Source organism: Pinus tabuliformis, chromosome 7, assembly GCF_031772625.1.
Source record: "Pinus tabuliformis cultivar Carrire ecotype Pingquan chromosome 7, CPIR1, whole genome shotgun sequence".
NCBI lineage: Eukaryota > Viridiplantae > Streptophyta > Pinopsida > Pinales > Pinaceae > Pinus > Pinus tabuliformis.
Window position 1 is genome coordinate 1780465473 of NC_142293.1, and position 22716 is coordinate 1780488188.

General features: G+C 36.3%; 1 protein-coding gene across 4 annotated transcripts in view; it reads right to left on the minus strand.

Annotated features, from left to right (window-relative positions):
* Positions 1–16103, minus strand: part of LOC149255479 (RNA polymerase II C-terminal domain phosphatase-like 1) — a 128374-nt gene extending 112271 nt beyond the window's left edge. For 2 of the 4 annotated variants that reach the window (XM_089460491.1, XM_089460492.1), the window contains exons 1-4: positions 14381–16102; positions 10343–10819; positions 9196–9406; positions 8869–9026 (exon numbers count right to left, since the gene is read on the minus strand). In XM_089460491.1, coding sequence (XP_089316617.1) covers positions 8869–9026; positions 9196–9406; positions 10343–10819; positions 14381–14665 — 1131 coding nt within the window. In that variant the 5' untranslated portion in view covers positions 14666–16102. Of the gene's footprint in view, positions 1–8868; positions 9027–9195; positions 9407–10342; positions 10820–14380 lie in introns of all 4 variants that reach the window. The other 2 variants (XM_089460489.1, XM_089460490.1) reach the window with 1 other exon arrangement.
* Positions 16104–22716: the final 6613 nt, after the last annotated feature.

A 22716-nucleotide genomic window follows, 5' to 3' on the forward strand; every position in this document is an offset into this window, starting at 1 on the left:
TAAATCTTCAAATAAATGTAGAACCATATTTCAGAGGATTCCTACACTATGTTATGAAAATGACCAACTCTTTTATATGGCCATCACTTTATAGCCAAAAACTCCAAGATATCAATTAATAATTAAGCAAGCCTACTGTCGAAGGCGTATTGATATGTTGATATGTTGACATTTTTGCTCCTTTTTATATTAAGAGATAATATCTTGTGTCATGCTTAAACATAAAATATATAATAGAAACAAATATGACTTCTACAGGAGGTCCAAAAGACTACAATATTTTAAACCCCAAAAATAATTGTTGCCCTCCTCAATTATCCTTCATAGTATTTCAAACAAATATACATTTAAAATGTGTCTAAACCAAAATATTTTTTTAAGATCATATGCAGAAAGGTTAGATGCAAATAGATGCTCTGTATATTCTCAAATTCTCTAACTACAAGAACAAAGGTATCATTAATCTAGTCGAGGACCTTAGCCCTTGCAGTAAAAATTTCCTTTCAATTTAGTTAATGATGAAAGCAGAAAAGATTACCAAAATTATTTTTGAAACCATAATTTACCTATTTGAATATTCATCCTCAACTAATTATCAGCTACGTTTCCATCTGTAATGCCCCAATTTTGACCCTTGGAATATATTTGATCTGATTATATACAAGTTATTAGTAAGTTGTTATTTTGTCAAATATGGCGCCATGTGCACTTATTTTAAAATGCACCCATGATGAAAATATTGTAAATACCTTGTACAAATTCCAGCGCAAAGCCTAACTAGAAAGAGATGGAAGTCTTAGACTTCAGCTTGGTTTGTTTATCATTTTTTTAGGTAACATATCCTGTGGAAAACCTCTCAGGCACTTCCCCTCATTTCAAGGAATGTACTCAGGATAAACCCTAGATGCTTCAACGAACAAGCCCAGACCAAAAACTCATTATTATGCCAAATATATTGCTCATCAACAATCGGTTCACTAAGAGCAAACATGTCACAAAGTAGGATTTCAACCAGGGTGGGCAGGGTAACAATTTTTCCTCAAAACCAATCAAGCTACACCCAACTGAGTTACTTTGTTCATCATATCTATGTCATGTTTTATATTTCCTTAGTACCATGTGCTGACATTACCATGATACATAGTAGCTTACATTCAAAAGTTATAAAGGTGAAATATAATATGAATTCCAAATTGCCTGCTAGGATAGGGCGAAAAGGATGGTTACGAGGCCATGAGAAGGGAAGAAGAAAAGGAGGTCTCGAGAAAAATAATAAAAAGATTCTTAATGCATATCTTGAACAACTCCCCACCTTTCTGGCATGTGTCATTGATGAACATCACCCTTTTGGGTTTGAACGCACTACCAAATATAATCTCTCCTAGGATATTGTAACATGCATTCCTCATGCAAATGGGAACATATAATACATGTTTTGAATTTAGAAGGTTTTAGATTGTTGGTTTTCTTGCACAATCAGATGCCCTCTTGCTACGTGTTGATTTTCTAGTGCTAATTCGACAAGCACAATTTTCTGCAACTGATAATTACTTCCAATGATATATGATATTACTTTAACAAACTCTAGAACATCATTAAGTAATTACACCCAGAAAATTCAACTGGTCAAACATTGACTGTCTCAGAAATTCGAGTCCTTAGAAACTTTGGCATCTTCCTCAGATAGCTTCCCACGTGAGAGAGAGAAAAATGCAAGTGACAAGTGAATGAGTAAATGAGAAGTTCAAGTGTCTTTTTATAGTGATATTAGGGTGCCCAAGAGGCACGTCTCTTTGCAAATTAAATTAAATTTTCTTTCTTCTAAATAGTTGGGGAATACCTCCCACAGCTACCCAAAGATCAACATGAATTAGGTTATAATCCACCCACATAGTGTTTGACTTTGTTAAATTGTTCCTCCATAATTTATGCAATTCTTTGCATAAATTAAATATGCAGTACATTCTTTATATTTCGGTAATTTAACATATTTCCCAGGAATTCCTGCCCACCATAATTTATGCAATTCTTTGCATAAATTAAATATGCAGTACATTCTTTATATTTCGGTAATTTAACATATTTCCCAGGAATTCCTGCCCACCATAATTTATGCAATTCTTTGCATAAATTTAGGTAGGAGTAAAAGTAAATATGTGGTACATATAGATTATAATAACCCCAAAAATTTAACAACATGTCACCTGGAGAACTCCCCACCATTTTGGCCATGTGTCAATTGATGAACATGCCGCCCTTTTGACCATAGACTACCAAATTTAATCTGTCTTGAGGTATTGTAGCATGAATTCCTTTATTCATGTTTTGAATTTAAAAGCTTCTCCTCCCTGATTTTATTGCTCATTTGAACACCCTCACAAGTCTCAACTCATCTCCAACCTCAACTATAGTTCTGTACGCTAGAGAGATTGTAGCAACCAGACTGTTACAAATACACAGTTGAATTATGGAGAATTTCAGCTTGAATTTGTCAGTTTTACCTGTTGCTCCAAGTCATTCTCTTCAGCAGATCCAGTTCAGCCATGCAACCTTTAGCAGAGTTTGTTACAATGCACATAGAGAGATTCTCAGCAAGGGCACATTAGTTTTAAAAGTAGTTGGCGATGAGCATGCATGAGAAGGCCACAGATCCCCATGCTCATGAGGTGAGCTGCATGAGGAGAATGTTCTATTCTGGTAGAGTGCATGCATGAGTTGAATTTTCTGTTCTGGGGATCAAGCACATGAGAGAGATTCTCATGCATGCATACATGCATTTACTTTACATGAGTAGGCATTCCATTCCAGGAAAATGTATTCATGCATGAGGGCACATTCTTCCATGTCACATTTTGTGTTAGGTTTGACCTTCTCAAAGCAGGCACTTCCCGGATGTGTCCAGATTCATTGTAAACCCTCATTTCTCTTGTTCAATAAAAGAGAGTAAGGCCACTTCAATGTTTTGGTTAGATAGTTCTCTTTTGGGCCAGTGTGTTAAGCTAGTTGCAAACATAATGTTTTCTTTCAATCTAATAGAGAGATATATGATTGGTTGCCGCAATTCCTAGCTAGCTATTCTGATTTTTAGATTTGTGTATGTAGATCTAGCAATCTTTTATTGATTTTTTTGATAGAGGGGTTTAATCAGTTTCAGATCCATATCTATAGGGTTTTACTTTATATGAATGCAGATGCACTGACCAGGTATTGGAAATTTAGCAGAATTGAGGAGGACCAAATGGTTGTAGGGAGCATAGAAGCTGTGAATGGTAAATTTTTGCTTAAGTCACATAACAATGCTGAATATTGACTGAATTTGAGCCAATGACTCCCTGAATTCCCCAGTGGTTGCCCTGGCAGAAGAATTCTAACAACTGCAATACTGCACCAAATCTCCCAGAAGGATACCAGTGGCCTGGCATCTCCTTGCCAGAATTATTAACCTTTAGAGGATGGATTTCTTGACATAATATATACACAGAAGGGGGAAAAGTTGATAACTGAGCTTCAGTTAGGGAATGGTTGAGCAGATGTCCATAGGGCTGGTTAAGTGCTACTTGAGGAACCGACACTCTGAGATCCAAGGTAGGAACTGAATTCTGGATGAACTATGCTCACTGTGGGTAGGGTTGGATTGATATATAGGGACCCTTATATGGATACTCCTCCATCCAGATCACCTCATAGTCTGTCCAGGGGTTTGTGTCCACAATGGATCCCTATGGCCGGGAGGTAAATTGCTCCTGTGCAACCGGTTACATAGACGAATTATCTTTATTTTATTTCTGTTATTTATTTCTATGAATTGTGTTTTAATGCATACTCTGAGACTGTCACATGGTTCAGGTTCGAGTTTGAGTTTGACAACAATGAAGTTCGATTCAAATTCGAATTTGGCAATGACGTTCGGATAAGGTTTGCCATTAAATTTGTCCATGACTCCATATACTAGGTCAAATTCTCAAAATATATAAAAATATTTATAATTATATATAAATTGAAAATTCTATATTAATTTATAGTTTATATCTATTTATTATTAATAGTATATAGTGAATTAATAAATTTATAAAAAAAAAATTATAAATATAAGTTATATGCATGTGTGTGTGAGAGATTTTAGAACCATAACCTGTAACACAAATCTATATGTGTGTGTGTCTCTGTGAGACATTTTAGAACCGTAACCTGTAACACAAATCCGTAACTCACATGTGATTTGGACCCGCAACCCAAATCCATAACCGTAACCTGTAACACAGATCCATAACTTGCATGTGACTTGGCCGTAACCCAAATATGTGCAAACAGGGTCACCTAGGATTATCAATACATTTCACTAGTGCTCGAAATTAATAGACTTCCCCTTACAAAACTCCACGTGAAATTGTCATAGGAATCACAGGTCTGATAAGGAGAACCTTGACGATGAAACCTACTGACACTGCAGACAAATAATATTAACTTGTTTTGGCAGCAATTTTGTGATCAAAATGCATGTTGGGGGGTGCATGCGATTAAACTGAATCTAAATGAACTTAATGGATTTTTTTGAGGTTCATCAAATTCCAAATCTCAAGGTTCAGTTCCGGCGAACCCTGTGACATTGCTCTGAGATTGAGACTTTATGTTAAGCTGCCATGCCATCAGTGTGTAATTCCATTCATGGAATTATGTATAAGGCTATAAGCATTAGGGATAGCAATGAATGCTGCATAGGAATAGTGAAACTCTCTCTGCTAGTGGCTGTAGATATATTGGATGTTATGCCTTTTTATTTGAATGAATTTGATAAATAGCTAAAGGAATCAAAGTACTATTATGCATTCATAATTTCTACATGTAGTTGCATATAAAATCTAGTTTATGGACTGCTGCGGTCTACAGTTTAGTTATAGCTCTAGATCAATTCATATCACATAAGAAATTTTGTAATTCAAGGAAGAGAGACGGCTGCCCTCAAGGGAGCAAGGGCAGGTACACTATGTCGTCATTCAAGTAACTCCAGCCTAATTATCATTGAGACCACTAATGAACTGGTTCCCATATGGGTGGAGACCGCATTCTCTTCAAAGCGTGTAAAGGCAAACTAACAGGCTTTTATCAATCACCCCCTTCCATTTTTTTTGCAGGTCTGGTGGGGATTAGGAGAGTACCATGGGTCACTAGGACAATTATGAGCCAAATCATAAGCAGAACGACTGCATTGCTCAAAAAATCATAAGATGTCAGTGTCAACCCCAAAAAACACAATAAGAGCGTGGAGTATGTTCAAGCATGAGCTTTGCCCAAAGCCAACACAAAATTGAAATAAATTAATGATGAATGTGGAAAGAATTTTCAAAGTTCATTAAAGAAACATATATTATTTATTAATACGGTTCTCAACTAATGTTCATGTATTTTCCACCATTCCATCTAGTTGTGCCCTATGCAATGGAAGATCATCCAGCTTGTATTCGTTTCAAAGTCTGCAAAGACTTAGGCAGGTTATCGTAGTACTAGAAATCTAAAAGTCAAGGTTTCTACGGAATGCAGTCTAAAGAGGAGGAATATGAACAAAATAACGAGCAAAAGTAAACATTTTTCTCATATTGCTGACAATATGATCTCCTTTTTTGGACTGGCGGGATGAATGCTACAGGCATGTACTGATGTAACTTTTTAATCTTAATAAAAAGTTGTGATTTTTCTGTGGGAGAATTAACGAAAAAAAAAAAAAATATGATCAGGGAAGGGAAATTCAATGAAGAACGAGAATAACACCAAGACCACAATGCACTGGAAGAAGAAATGCACAAAGAAACAAAATAGCAATCGAAAGAATAAGAGATGTGACAGTGCAGTGCAAACAATGGAAAGAAGATAGAGACACACATTAAGAACCAAACCATCTTTGCTAACAAAAAGCATGCAAGAAAAATTAAATAACAACAGGGGTAAATACAACTTTCATGGCCTTCCTTACTTCCAACCATGAGAATGATCCTTAAAAGTTACACACCCAAGAATAAGGGTTCCAACATGGGAGAGTGTTGCACCTCACATTAATAATGCACCTTTATTATCATAATTGGTTTGACAGCATCAACAAAATAGGCACTTTTTGACTCATTATGTAACACAAGTGGTGAACCTAACTACCATTAATCCATGTTATCCCTAGATCTATTAAGCATCGAGAGGTATCAAAATAAGATCTATAGTTGCACCTCAAAAATTTTGAACCCTCTTGATGCTAAATAGATATCAAATTAACATATATCTATTGCCAGTTTTTATACTTGTTTAAATACAGTAAGTAAGAGAAATAAGAGGTTGATTGTGAAGCACATTGCTTGTCTGGGAACAACTAAGAAACCGGATTCGCTGAAAAGGGGCCACGTGTCCGAATCCCGCGAATTGGACACGATTTGTTGGGGATTCGAATACCAGAAAGGGACACGTCATGTCCTAACGGGACACGTACGAATCCCGTACGTGTCCCGTTAGGACACAACATGTCCGGATTTTGGGATTCGAATCCCCAAAAATGAAACCCGCGGGCATGACAGATCTTAGTGGTTCTGAGGGAGATGACACATCTTGGATTTCCTGGTTTTGTGGATTAAAAGGAAATGAGTTCTTCTGTGAAATTGATGAAGATTATATACAAGATGAATTTAATTTATGTGGTCTTAGTGGACAAGTGCCATACTACGACTATGCTCTTGATATGATTCTTGACAATGATGCTTTGAGTGGTATGGTTTTTACCTTTAACTCTTCATGAGATTATTATTCCTGTCACATCCGTTATGTGTTCCGTTGCTTAAATTTTCTGATTTTGTGTTCATAAATTGCCATTTTATAACTATACATCTAGTTGTGTCTCCAGCTATTTGGAATCAAATCAATGATTCAAGTGGATATTTTCAAAAACTCTATTGTTTCTATTCTGTCGCATGTAGAATTGATTTCTGTGCTGATAACAAGGACAAGAAATAAGGGATTATCACGTAAGTGTTCTTGGTTTTTGAGTTACATACAGGACCTATTTTCTGGGACACTGAAACTTTCTACTTGACAGAAAACAATTCAACTCAGACCATCTAGAGTGTTATATCAACTGTTACAGTGAAAATGAATGGTAGATTGCTGTTGTGATTTTTATCCAGAGGGTGACGATTGCATGGTGTGTAGCAATGCAGGAGCCTGCATCATACTCGGCAGGCACTTGAAATATTCTTAACAATTCAGGCCATCAGACAGTTCTATTTCTAGTCTTAAGTTACTATCAATACGAGAAAAGAAACCCACTGATTGTTTGTGCACATATAATAGTTGATTGGTAATGAATCTATAGTTGTTTTATATTTTCTATTTCTATTTGCCATTGGCATTGCACTACCTATGTAACACATTTTGATTTGATGACTTAATGAGAAAACTACAGTTGTCAGTGTCTTTATCTTACTATCTTGTAAGTTGTCTTTCATTTATGAATCATGATTTATGTGACATGTATTTGAATTTTGTATGTACTATGCATGCTATAATGTTACTAACTTACTTTGTAAACAGTAAAACTAACATCTAAATGAAGATCTATGTTTGAAATCAATGAATTTGTATCGTTAATGAGAATTTGCGTAAGAAATATCTAATTTATATATATATATATATAACGAATCCTACGTGTCCTGTTCCGGGGGGTCAACATGTCTGAATCCGACTCTCGAATCCCCGTATCCTACGAATCCCGAATCCCCGTGTCAGGTGACTTAGGGGAACAACTATATTATTTATATTAAGAAAGTTCTTTACGTGTCCAGTAGAAAAAGTAACTATTTTAGTTGTACCCCATGTTGAATTCTCTAACTAATGAAGTAATCAATTCTAAAAAAAATCCCTGGAGAAAGAACAAGGCAATGATGCTTGAACTAAGCTTGAGATTTGGCATTTAAACTGCACAAAATTGGCCATTTTGGACATATTTTACACCTTGAAACTACTGATGATTGTCAAAGTCTGGCAAGTTATTTATTAAAAAACTTGAAACCTTAAATTTTGTTAAGGCCATTTGACATTATGATTATATACATATATCATACGTAGAACCACATGCAGATAAATTCAACTGAGCCTGTAATATGTTTACCATTTCTTCCAAGTTGTAGTTCAAGGAAAAACGTCCCCAGAAACAAAGCTGACAGTGGAGGGTAACAGTGAAATGTCAACCCCAACTTAACCAAGAAAAAATTGCACTTCGCAGATAAGAAAGCTCAAAAGCAATTGCCTACACAGTCTAATCTCATGGACACAACTTCTTGAAAGAAAATGTTACATTATCCAAGCAATGCTTTAAGGCACATTCTAAAGACTCACTGACTTGACACACAAGCTTATATAACAGGTTTTGTTACGATCATCTTCTTCTGATACTGTAGAACAATAACTTTCTTGAGATACCATTTGTGATATATCTGTCCAGCTAACTGATTTTTTGTCACATAAGTGTATAAAAGAAATTATCTTCCAGTGAAGCGGTAATTTTGTCAATGAACATATTGTTACAACAAGATGACTGATTGATGCTTAATAGGAAAAAGTTATTCAATATTAACATTAGTCTGCATCAACTCATTGTCTAAAACATTTTCTGGTATCAAAAAGTAATTTAGCAGTACTCTCCTTGTATAGATCCTTAAGTCTTGAACATATCTTATGATACAAAAAATGCCCAAAGAATATATAAGTCTGTAAATCTCTAATGGTTGGATCTACCTATTAAGAGAGGCCACCTTCATCACACTAACATGTGATACACCCAAAACAGAGTTATCACAATATTTTGCACCAAAACTTAAAATCTAGAAATAACATTACCTCTGCCTGTGGAGCATAATATGGTGCAAACGCAGGAACAACATGCACACGAGGTTGATCTTTGTCCTCCCAAACCTTCAGTCTATCATCAATTACCATTGCCATCTTAGGATGGCAGAAGCCATCATGAAAGACATTCAACAAGGACTTTTTTAAACCTAATTCAAAAAACAATAACGTGACCATGTGATTGACAAAAAATACATCCATCCAAAGTTTTCCTGTCATTCAGAAATACAAGAGATCCAAATGCATATAACAGAAAAAAGCAAACCAAGAACAGTAAGGAAACTAAAAAATTTGAAATTCATTTCATATCAATTTTACCTGGCTTCACACAAAGTACACGGTCAAGGAGCTCTGCGGGATTAATTAAGCGAGCCTCGCTATCAAGGAGCCTCCACATCTCTAATGCATAATCCCTTTCAGACATAGTGCAAATATAAACTTCAAAGCGTTTACGTCCCTTTAAAGTTAAATAGGTCCTGAGTTCTTCCCAAGCAGGCCGTAACCTAACAAGGACACTGGTATCTCGAATCTGAAAATGGGCAGACAGTAAAGTAATAATTCAACATATCTGTCCTGTTATGAATTTAAATTAAATTTCTGCTGCAAATCAGACAGACAAGTTAATTTCAATGCATGTATAGCAAATAACGACAATACTACCTATATCATATGTACATATCAAAACATTAATTCGCTCCTTCATATTTGAATAAGTTATACATACTAGCCATTCATGTGTTTGAACTAATGGCTAGAAAACAACTGACTAAATAAAATACAAGCCATTGACATTAGTCGGAACAGATTAAAAAAACTCTGAACACAAACTACATATCCAAACTGTCCAAGAGATTTTATGATTTATAATCACAATATAGAATCATAGATTACCAACAGATTCAAATGCAAGACCACTGTTGCAAACCTTATAATGAATACACAGTGAAAATCAGGCTCTTTGAAGTTCGATAATCAAGATCTGAGAATAATAAATATACCATTTATTTCCAATTAAAAAAATTATAAAAGCATAAAGCAAACAATTATGCTGCACACTAAATTACAAAATCATTTTTCATTCGTGAATCATGAAATGCACTATTTCAAAAGAACACATAGGAAAATCATTCAAACAAAGTTTAAACATACCAACACAACCCAAAACTCAAGGCCACAGAAACCTAAAGAGATAATTAACTTTTCAAAGGTGCATTTCTGTACAGGTTTGCAAAGATAGCTGCAGTATGTGGTAAATATGCTTTACATATTAATGCAAGTGACAAACCCTTTCAATTGATTATTGCCAAAGAGAGCCAGATGCACAGTCCATTCATACTGCAATAAATGCTTACAAAGGGTATATCACAAAGCCAAACAAAAGTCATTTTAATATAAAATGTCAAATGCACTGAAAGCATTTGATAACCCAACAAAATAATGTCAAAGAGGTAACAGAGATTCTTACATTAGGATTAATTCGGGTCAAAATCATATTTCTATCCTGCAATCTTATAAGTGGTCGAATAATAGGATGGGTCTTGTCTGACTGGGACCGAACAACTTCAGATTCAGCTTTGATGACCTTCCCATTGTCAAAAATTTGATCATTGTCCGCATATTGCTTCAAAATTGCCTTATCTTCCTGGTATCGTTTTAACTCTGCTGCCATTCCAGAAACACGCTGAGGATCCACTTCAGTTCCAATCTTGCGCTGGAGGGCATCAATACGGTCCTCAAAAGACCGCAAAGTATTAGCAACAATAAGTGTTTCATCCAAGTCAAAGACAATTGCTAGGCATCTTAGATTGAGCATTCCCAGACAGGAATTGTACATTCCTGAAGATATATTATAACCCCAAAAACACGGCATTTGATCACGCCTATTTCTTGATAGCATGGCCACTAGATGTAGCTCCTTTCCTGCGATTGGTATGATAGCAGTCTGAAAATGGACAACAAACATCTCAACTACAAATTAATAAAAATCTCAACATCTGAAACAAAATTGATATTTAAAAAAAAAAAAACATTTATATAGATTATAAAATCAACTCTCGCCCATTTAAGTTTTGATGCATCATGCAAATACATAAACAAAGATGTGTTGCTTAATAAATGCTAAAAACAACAATCCGGGTGTTTGTTATGGTGGAGAAACAAAAAATGATATCCTGAAAAGAAATAATTCTATAAAAATATTGACATTCTAACAAAATACAAAAGCATATAACCAAATTGATGTTTAGAAAGTAGAATCACAAAAGGCTAGTGCTATTGGTAATGTCAACATCAAATTTTATATTTATTTTCCTCTACTTAATTAAATTGTAATTGTTCAAACTTCAAATGCCTAACTCTTTTCTTCTAGGTGATGTGAACAATAGGTGTCACTAAGTTTACAAGTGCTGCCACTCTCCTGCATTTCTGACTGTCTGAATTCCAGTGACACCCTGAATATTTTAGGATCATTTCAGGTTGCCCTATACTGTGTTTTTTTCTCTTATTTAACTTCTTGCATTTTGTTGTGTTTCTGTTGCTTTTCAGTGCAAGCAATTTGTTCTAATCGAGGTGAGAAAGTTGGCAGAGTTTGGTGGCTTCCTGCAATAGTTCTAGGGAAGAAAAAGTTGATTCTCAGTCTTCCCCAATCAAAAACTTGACAGTATTGTTAATGAAGAAAGGTAGGTGTAAGCTGGTGAGGCGCTAACAATGGGTTTTTGCAACCGTAAAACCTTGGTTATTTTTTGAAACCTGAGTTGCTAGCAAACTCCATAGAAAGCTTAAGTTCCCTAATCTATCAATTCACAATTATAAGGCCCTCAGCTCTCTTGAAGCAAACAAAAAGTCAAAATGGCCTAGGCATCAGATAGTAGACTCATCCCAAAAAATAATTTCTTGGTTTTTCTTTCATCGAGCCCCCATCGCAAGAATGGGGTGTTCAGAAGGGATCTTTGAAAGGGTTGAATATGCCTGTCTAAAGCTTCATGCAAAGGTGCTCTTCAGATTAATGTGGATAAGACCCACTTGTATACCCATGGAATTCTAGCATAATTAAATTTTCACACAAGTAGGCCACATGCGAGGTTACTTTTAATGAATTTTAAGGTAACAGTGGAGTGCATCAACTTATTGCATGCAAAGTTATAAGTGCACTTAGACCTAAAAAACCATTGTTAGATATGATTAAGTTGTAACTCTGGATTACACTTGGGATCAGCCTCTGGAAAATGAGACACATCTGTCAAAACCAGCAAAACATAGAAAACAGGACATAAACACCAAAAGAGACAACTAATAAGCCTCCAACTCTATCTATCCAACCATCCAAAAGGACCTTCCAAGTGGCAGATGGTCAAGAAGAAGCCTTCAGGAGCTTCAAAAACTTCAAAAAAGAACACACACCCGAAGACAAGTGCAGTAGTTGTATAAGTGAACCCTTTTCAAGCTCTTCGGAAATTCAGGAGGAACATTCTAAGCTAGGAGAGGTTTTAGAGGAGCCTTAATGCCAGAATAATCCCAGGATCCAAAACAATCAGCGGTGAGAGCAGAGCAGCCTTTGGTAACAATTTCTCAACCTGAGATGGAATGACATAATGAAAAAATAACAGAGAAAAGTAAAACGGAGGAAGACTGGACACAACTGGATCCCAAGATCCAGTTAAGGATCAAACATATCAAATCCAGAACTAGCAGGAACTCTCCCAGAAAAGGAGAGACAGCAAAACAAGTTCTGTCTACATAGCACAATACTTAATAGATTTGAGCTTTCAGCCATCTATAGGGATCTGCCTCTTATTTCCTTTGGTTTTATGGTGTGATCTCATTTATTGTATAATTCACACTTTCTGAAAGCTTGTCTATGATTTAAGTCTATCAGATCCACTTTAAGCCATGAGTATATTTTCAGAAAGATAGAAAGTGATTTTGCTTACCAAATAAAGAAACTATTCCATTGCCCTGAGTCTTGAGAGTAGCAGGCATGGGAAAGTAGCAACGACAGGGTAATTTTGTGAACTAAGGTCATTAAATTGAGTGATGCGGACTTCAAGGATAGTTACAGAGTCACGGGACTTGTATATCCTGCCTATGAGCACCCCTAATTCAGAGGATTGTTCTTAATCATTTGTATCATGATATGCCAAACAATCTCAAGTATGACACGTCAAATTTGAAAAGACAGGCTTCTTCTCACCAAACACAGGCCATTTCAAGAAAAAAACACTCAGAAGTTTTGGAAAGAGGAATCATGGATGGAAATTGAGGAAATCTTAACTGATTCAGGGTGGTCTCCAGGGACCTTGCCCTAGTGAATTCTGAAATAGGAGATACCCCTTGGGAGAAAGTCAGTGAGACTAGAAAGGCAACTCAGCAGCAAAGACAACAAAGGGACCTCAACCCCTTGACCCATTGGATAAATACTAAATAGGCTTTGGGTGAGAAACCTTATATCAGGCCAGCTACAATAGTTCACCTTAAAGGGGGCATATCATCCAGAGCGAGCACTAACAGATGACAATTATCTGGATGCCAAATTTATTTATGGAGCAAGACTCCAACAACTGTGCTTCCCAATGCTACAACAACACTCCAAAGGAAAGCAATGACGAAGGTCATTCAGCTCCCATCATGTTCACAAAATTTCTCATGATCGTTTCAGCACCAGGAATGGCATGGAACAATGCCGCCACCCCTGCATGACTTTGGGCTATATAAATCTTTTTGTGATGTGTCTAATCTTTTGAAGCTCACAAGGAATACATTTCACGGCTTCTCGGAAAAAATATTCTCTTTCTTTATGTGCATACCCATGCAATCAATTGACATTACTGGCTTTGATAGAAGGGGCAGCATGCCCCTCCCATGTAAAATTGTATTTACTCAGTACCATGCATTTTCTTTTTTAACTTGACCAATATAACAATTCCAATGTCTAACCCTAGTAACAATCTAAGACAAAACAAAAGCATATGCAAAAGTTGGAATTAAGCTTGCAATATCCTAGTCTCGTGGTATGTATACTATCAATTTAGTAAACATTCAGAATCTATGACTGTTTCGCTCTCCTTAAATTCTGAGGTATTCAAGATCTAGCCAATGCCTCTCCGCACATCCATTCAAACAAAAAAGTTTTTGTCTAGCTCCAACTTTTGGCATACTTGCATAATCATTGCACGTTCTCATCATTCATATTTATTATTCCCTTCTAGCAAACGAGAACATTTTATTTCAATTATCGATAAAGGCTTTAAAATTTTCAAAGGAGAAGCTCTTGAAAACCGCACAGCCATTACTTTTAAAGAGCATTAAAATTTCAAAAGAAACTTCTAAATGGACAACGAAAAAAAAAATTAAACTAATCAAAACAAGCTGCGTTCTTAATCTCGATTTGCATGATAACGACGGAGTGATACTTGTGCAATCCCAATCTGAAAAGTAGCAGCATAGTGGTATTTGTAGCACAGAAAGCCAAATTGTAGGTGAGTTAGTAATAACAAATGAAGGGTACCTTTGCTTCTTTGAGGCATGTGTTGTACAGTTGCTTTAGAGGAGATTGCTCGGATTGGGGCTGTTGTTCCCTAAACTCCACTTTCATAAAGACGGGACTGGACGTAATCGTGTGGAGCACTGCCAGAGGAGGGCATCTTTCACTTGGGGGTGACAAATGAGATATCTTAATCACCTCCTTAACTGCATTCAACAAGTTTGAATCCTCGTACTGAGGGCAGATGTTCACCTCTCCCAAACGGGTGTCTCCATGGTAAATGGTAGAGTTAAAGTTCTCCATAGCCATTTTAACAGAAAACCAAAGTTACCCAATGTCTCTGTAAGATCTTTCACAGATCTGGGATGGAACGATTTGTATATACCCCAATGATTGTGGTGTACAGAAACCACCAGTACAGTTTCAGTTCCCACAGCCTGCCAATCCACTCTAGCATTGTGTTTGTAACTACAACATTATAAATGGCTTCCAAAGCTAGTCTCCCAAAACCATCTTCCAATGCTTTCTAGGCAGCTCAAAATCCTTCAGACCAAAAATATTTTCAAGCAAATAAAATTGGCACTGAAAACCAAGCTTGCTCACTCTCAACATACACCTGACAAGTCCTCTTCCTCAGGTTTACTCAAGTTGAAAGGTAGCAATAATTAGGGTAATGGCACCCACCACTTTGTTCAAGGGAAAGGGGTAAATTTCCTTTACCCAATTTCTTGCCTGTTAGAACTGAGTCACTTTACCTTTCTCGGAGGTAGCAAAGTTCTTGGGATAGTCTCAGAAGTAGATTGTCCGCTGAAGAAAATAACCAGATGCTGGCCTACTGGAAATAACCCACTTAAAATGAGACCACTTTTGTTTCCCAGTGACCAGCCCAGATGTTCTGCTGGTTGAAATAACCTACCCAGCCCTAATAGTAGATTTCATGCCTGAGAACCAAAAACCCCTTCTGCCCTTGACATAAGCCTATTTATCAGCAATTTGAGTTTCTTCAACAGATGTTTTTCCACGTAAGTATAACCCTGTTTAACCCTAATTCATTGGCTTCCCAACTATCAGTGTGTTTCGTTTATTCTATAAATGGTTGCATATCAATCAAACCGCCGTTGCTGCCACAGAAGAATCCCGGTGACCCATATAACACAAACTTAGGCATAGGAATTTTAGGTCAAGGGCAGGAAACCCTCGATTTAACAAAACCCTCTGTATCACACATTTATTATATACTGTTGAGGGTGCAATTCATTTTTATACTGAGATTTTGTGTTTCCAGTGGACTTCCTCCTCCTCGTGGCTTCCAATGTGCAGAAAAGAAACCCAGGTGATTTACAGGCTTCCACACTTAAATCCCCAACTGGGTCTCCCCCATATTTAAAACTCTACAAATTCAAGGACAAGCAGGGAGATCATCAACAAGTAGGGAGATCATCGATGCGAGAGTATTTAAACGACGTTGGGGATGTTACTTTTCCTAGAATTAAAAATGCAATCCCCAACAAGAAATGCAGAAAACTGCAGAACGGGGGAAGGCTCAAAATGCACTCAAACTGCCAGTGCAAGATAATATTCGACTTCATACATCCCTATATATAATATTGGTCATTGCTTTAGTCCTTAAGCCCGGCAATTATATAATAAAATAAATTCCCTGAAACAAAGGAATTTATTTTTTATTTTAATTTTGAAAGTTGAAATCCTTTCACCCACCTGTAAACCCTCCTGAAAAAATCCAAACCCTCGTGAGAAATTATGGCTTTGCTCGTATAGATGGTATATCTATTGCCGTCATCTAACGGGTAATGTGATGCAACGGTGTCTTCGTACTGACCATTTACGTTGAGTTTGACGCTGTCAAAGGACGGTTTTAGTATCCGGCGACAGATGGAGCTAATCGCATCAATCTAAACGGAAAATTGTTTCGTCTTCTGTTGTTATAGTGGAAAGTGTTTGACACTTAATTTGACGGATTTTTAACTTCCTTTTATATCCTCACCATCCATCTTCAACGGTTTGGATGATTTATATGTGGACATCTTTATTATCCCTGTAAAAATGTAACTAAAATATTTAATGATTATAAAAAATATAATTTTAAAGTTATTGGTTAAATTAAACATCAAATTGGGTTGGAAGACTTTTTTTTTTGTTTAAGAGAATCGGTGGGACAACTGTAATTGATTTCAAACACCAAAATTTAATTAGCCGAAGTTAGTGATGGGACTTGCTTTCATATTGTCGTTTCTTTTTCTATATTTTAATTTGAATTTATGATCTCTTGGTAAAAAAGCATGCTCGGATATATATTATTTATGTTATTTGGATTTCGTTCAAATCATAAAGAAAAAAAATTTGTTGTTTTCCTTACTAAAATTCAAATCTCAATTGTGACATGTTCATTTTTTGTAGGTCGAAAGTACATTTTACTTAGTTAATAGAAGTGGATAGCCAATATAATAAACATCAAGGTTTAGCCCGGTTAATACCCTAAATAGTTGGGATGAGAAATAAGTTTTAATGAAACAAATCACCCCTTTAAAAAAACCAAATTGAATTGTGTTAATGGATCTCCTAGTAAGTCCTCATGAAATACGTCACCCTACTAAAAATAAGCTAAATTGAATTGTGTTAACGGATCTCTCATGATGCTAAATATCGACTTTAATTATAATAAGAATAAGTTTATTCAAAATAATTATAATAATTATAAATTAGTGCTACATAGTAGCTAGTCCTTGCAGTTTAGTTTAAATGTAACTAAATTAAAGTAAAAATATTGAATTCGAGTTAGTGTTAATGTTTAGAATCTAGTCCATTTAAGTTTTACTAGTTAGTAAATTAAGGTACTTTGTTAATTGTAATTATGCATTTTGTATTGAAATTATTCCTAGTTGAATTTTAATTCTTAAACGCGTAGCAAATTGGAATTTATTTAGATTTTATTGATTTCGTATGCATAAAGGGAACATTTTTAAAGCCTTCAGCATAAATCCCTTGTAGCTAAATTTTAATTCCTACATGCATTACAATTAATCTTTGTTTAAAATTGTTTTAAACCTTCGGTATAAATCTGTTTTATTTAAGTTTTATATCTTAAATGCATGATGAATTGGATTTTATTTAAATTTTGTTCATCTCGTTTGATGTCCAAAATTTATAAAGCCTTTGGCATAAATTCCTTTTTGTTGTAGCTCAATAACCAAACTCAAGTCTGAGGTAATTGAAGACTTGTTGGTTTTAATTCGGGGTTGGCGACGAATGGGTGATTGGACTTGTGCCATGGAGTAATTAAAATAATTGAGCCAGTACACTAACATGGAATTGAAGTGAGTATGATATTATTTGGTGCCACTCAAATTAAAAGGACATTATTATTTAATTTGTGATGTGAACCATGTATTCTTGATTTGTGAAAATCTAGGCATTTCTCAATAGCATGTGAAAGTTTTTAGCCAATCAAATGAGATATAATTTTGAATAAAATAATTGTTTGCAACTCAGTAACCAAACTCAAGTCCGAGGTAATTGAAGAATTGTTGGTTTCAATTTAGAATTGTGTTGGGTCCCTATAATACTAGTGATTACCCCATTACTATTGTAGTTATACCCCTTATTTATATTGTTGTGCCCCTATTACCCCCATATTGTTATTTTTGTGCCCCATAGAATCCCTCTATTGTTATTTTGTGGCTTTATATTATTATTGTTAGGTCGGCTGGATTATATTGTGACTCCTTAGACTCCTATATATAGAAAGGAGGTTTTGTCATTTGTATCATCCAAGAATTGTTCATTTATGTAATGTAAAGGAGGTTGCCCCCTCGAAGAGGCTGAATTCTAAGGCGTTGATCTATCTTTTCTATCTTTTCTTGAGCTGGTTTCATAACATTTGGTATCAGAGCTTTGGATTCTAGGGTTTCGCTGCTCCAAACAGGTCATCGTGGCATTTTCGCTATAACTTTTTTTCTGTGATGTTTCAGAAGTCGCAAAAAAAACCCATTTGAGAAGAAATCGCGCTGAACCTTGGGTCCGAATTTCAGAGCTTTTCACGCGATATTTGCGGAGATATGATCTGAGGAAGTTGGTCTTTTTGCAGACTCCTGAATTACATTCAAAACAGGTGACCTGGGGAAAATCGTCATAACTTTCTCTCTGGGGATCGGATTGAAATTTCGTAAGAAGGTACAGAAAGAGGATGGACTGTAGTTTCTTGTATGTGTGTTTCAGATTCAAAGGTTGAAACAGTGACTCGTGGCACGTCGTACAAGTTCGCTCTACTGAACCAGTCTAAAAGCAAGTCACTGTGGGAGATTTCACATAACTCTTCCTTGGAGAATCCAATTTGGCTCAGACTTGTGGCATTGGAAAGAGGACGCAGAAGGCTACTACAGGTAGCAATTTCAGAACTGGATGATCCGAAATTACAGAGATACATCAGATTCAATATCAGGCTTCTATAAAGTGAAAAAAGGTGTGTAGTTTTTTTTAAATTTTTGTGTAAGCTTGGTTTAACGGAATTCAAAGGGCATAGTAAAGCATTATTATCGGTAACTGATGCCCCGAGGAAAGAAAATGCAAACACCTAGTAAGGAACCTGAAAGCTCTAGCATGACTCATGAAGAAGAGGAAGAAATGCTACATGATATATCAAAATTACAAGAACAAGTGCAACAAATGTCACGCTCACAAAAGCTAACAGAGGCTAAGATAAGTGGCGTGGAATCTAAGATAAATGGCGTGGAATCTAAGGTAAAGGGCATGGAAGCTAAGATGGATGATTTGAAGATAGATTTGAAGACAGACATGGAAGAATTGAAGAAGTTGCTACAAGAAAGGGTCACTAATGGTGAAAAGGTAGTAAAGGAAACTCATGATGAGAACAAAAGAAATGTTAATCATGATTCCATAGACGCTAATGTTGGATCGAAGAATCACCATATTCCAAAAATCGATATGAGGAAGTTTGATGGCAAGGATCCCGCCACATGGATATTACAGATGGAGCAATTCTTCGATCTCAATAATGTGCAAAACGCACAAAAGGTACGTATGGCAACTGTATATTTGGAACCAAATCAGTTTGTATGGTATCAATGGCTTTGCTCTCGTAAACAATTTATCACTTGGGCAATTTTTACGGAAGAATTGATAGCACATTATGAAGATACAAAAAGCAACACTTTTTTTAGCCAATTGATAAGTCTCAAACAAAAGGGTTCAATAATGGAGCACATTGAGGAGTTCCAAAAATTGAACATAAGGGTAAAAGATATTCCAGAGGAGCATAGGATTGATGTGTTCATAGGGTCTTTAAAGGATAATATCCAACATGATGTTCGCCTTTGGGAACCTGATTCATTAGAGAAGGCATTCAGGTTAGCAAGAAAAATGGAAAGCAAAATTATGGCAACCAGGAAGCATACCACTCACAACTATAAAGACGGAAGTGTTGTTGCCCCTAGTCTTCCACAACCTATAAGGTTGACACCACAACAATTGGAAGAAAAAAGAGCAAAAGGGCTTTGTTACAGTTGTGATAGCAAATACACTAAAGGTCATAAGTGTGCTGAGAAGAAATTATTCTACATAGATTGTGAAGAGGAAGAAGAAAAGGAGCAAGAAAGGTCAAAAGAAGAAGATATACTCCAGGAACAAAGCCTAGATGAAGAACAAATAAATCCGACCATATCTTGTAATGCATTGGCGGGAATTACCACTCCTCAAACCATCAAGATAGAAGGACAAATCAAGAAGAAAAAGGTAATAGTGTTGATTGATTCAGGAAGCACCCACAATTTTATTCATTGTAGGGTAGCAAAAGAATTGAATTGCTTCCTATATCCAGCACCAGAGTGTCAAGTGATGATTGCAAATGGAGGAACAATAAATTGCTCTGGAAAGTGCCATAATATCAAGCTATCCATGGGAGAATATGTATTGACTAGCCCAATGCTTTCCATTCCAATGGGAGGTGCTGATGTTGTACTAGGAGTCCAATGGCTACAATCCTTGGGTACAATAGCTTTTAATTTTCAAGAACTTTTCATCAAATTTTCTACGGAAGGAAAGGAAGTTGAATTAAGGGGTATTGCAGGGAAACCAGGAAAGATAATCAGCTCTAATGGCATGACAAAGCTTCTAAAAAAGGAGCAAAGAGGTGTAATTGCACAATTATGTTCGCTAGATGTTTCCACATTGGAATCATCTATTTCTCCAGATCTCCAAAAAGTCCTGGACAATCATTCCAAGGTATTTGAGACTCCCAAAGGTCTCCCACCTATGCGTGATCATGATCATGCTATTCATCTGATTCCAGGAAGTGTTCCTCCAAACATCAGGCCGTACAGATATCCCTATGTCCAAAAAAGTGAAATTGAACGTATGGTTGCAGAAATGCTAGAGGCTGGTATAATTCAACCGAGTCAAAGTTCTTTCTCAGCTCCAGTAGTATTGGTGCACAAGAAGGATGGATCATGGCGCATGTGTCAGGATTATAGGGAGCTCAACAAGCTCACTATTAAAGATAAGTTCCCCATTCCTGTCATTGATGAATTACTGGATGAATTGCATGGATCAATTTACTTCACCAAGTTGGATCTTCGTTCGGGATATCATCAAATCAGAATGAAGATTGAAGACATTCCGAAAACGGCATTTAGAACTCATGAGGGTCATTATGAATTTTTGGTCATGCCTTTTGGCCTTACCAATGCACCTTCAACATTTCAAGGTTTGATGAATTCAATTTTCAAACCATTCCTTAGAAAATTTGTGTTAGTATTTTTTGATGATATACTAATCTACAGCAAGTCTTGGAAGGATCATGTTGAACATGTTGACAGGGTGCTACAACTATTGGAGGAGAAACAATTATATGCAAAAAGATCCAAATGTTTCTTTGGAGTCCAGGAGGTGGAATATTTGGGTCATATTGTATCTCATGAAGGAGTTAAGGTAGACCCTAGCAAAATTAAAGCCATTAAGGAATGGAAAATCCCCACATCCATAAAGCATCTGCGAGGATTTCTTGGGTTGACAGGGTATTATCGCAAGTTTGTTAAGAATTATGGGAGAATAGCAGCACCTCTAACAACATTATTGAAGAAAGATTCATTTTCATGGACTCCGGAAGCAACAAAGGCCTTTGAACATCTTAAAGAGGCAATGTGCCAAGCACCGGTCTTAGCTACACCGGACTTCACAAAAACCTTTATTGTGGAATGTGATGCTTCAGGAAATGGAATTGGTGTTGTTCTAATGCAAGATGAAAGACCCATTGCTTTTGAAAGTCGTCCAATCAAGGGAAAGTTTTTAAGCAAAGCTATTTATGAGAAGGAAATGTTGGCAATACTCCATGCACTTAAGAAATGGCGACCCTACCTAATGGGAAGACACTTCAAGGTAAAAACGGATCATGATAGCCTTAAATACTTTTTAGAACAAAGATTATCCTCTGAAGAGCAACAAAAGTGGGTCACAAAGATGTTGGGTTATGACTTTGAAATCATCTACAAAAAAGGGAAGCAAAATGTGGTGGCAGATGCACTCTCAAGAAAGGATGAGGATGTGGAAGCATTGTTGTGTGCCATTTCTATTATCCAACCAGATTGGATAAACGAAGCAAGGGAGGAATGGAAGAATGACGAAGAAGTGTGGGCACTTATTCGAAAGCTACAACAAGATTCCAGTACTTCTGATACATTTAGCTGGCAAAATGATTCGTTATGGTACAAAGATCGCTTATACCTCTGTAAGAATTCCCAGCTAAAACAAAAGATTCTTATGGAATTGCACACTTCTCCCTTAGGAGGGCACTCAGGATTTTTAAAAACTTACCACAGGGTTAAGAAGGAATTTTTTTGGGATGGCCTTAAATCAGATATTCAAAAGTTTGTGGCGGAATGTTTGGTTTGCCAACAAAATAAAGTTGAAACAATTAAGACACCGGGTCTATTACAACCTTTATCCATTCCAAGCCAACGTTGGGAGGAGGTTTCAATGGATTTTATCACAGGTTTACCCAAGTCTGAGGGAAAGAGTGTCATCATGGTGGTAGTTGACAGACTTACCAAGTATGCACACTTTTGTGCATTATCACATCCATTTAAAGCCAGTACAGTTTCTACTGCATTTATGGAAACAGTTCAAAAGCTACATGGAAACCCAAAGATTATTGTAAGTGACAGAGATCCCATTTTCACTGGAAATTTTTGGACAGAATTATTTTCTTGTCTTGGTACTCAGTTAGCTCATAGCTCATCTTATCATCCTCAATCTGATGGGCAAACTGAGATAGTAAACAAATGTTTGGAAGGATATCTTCGTTGCTTTGTATCTGATAAACAGACACA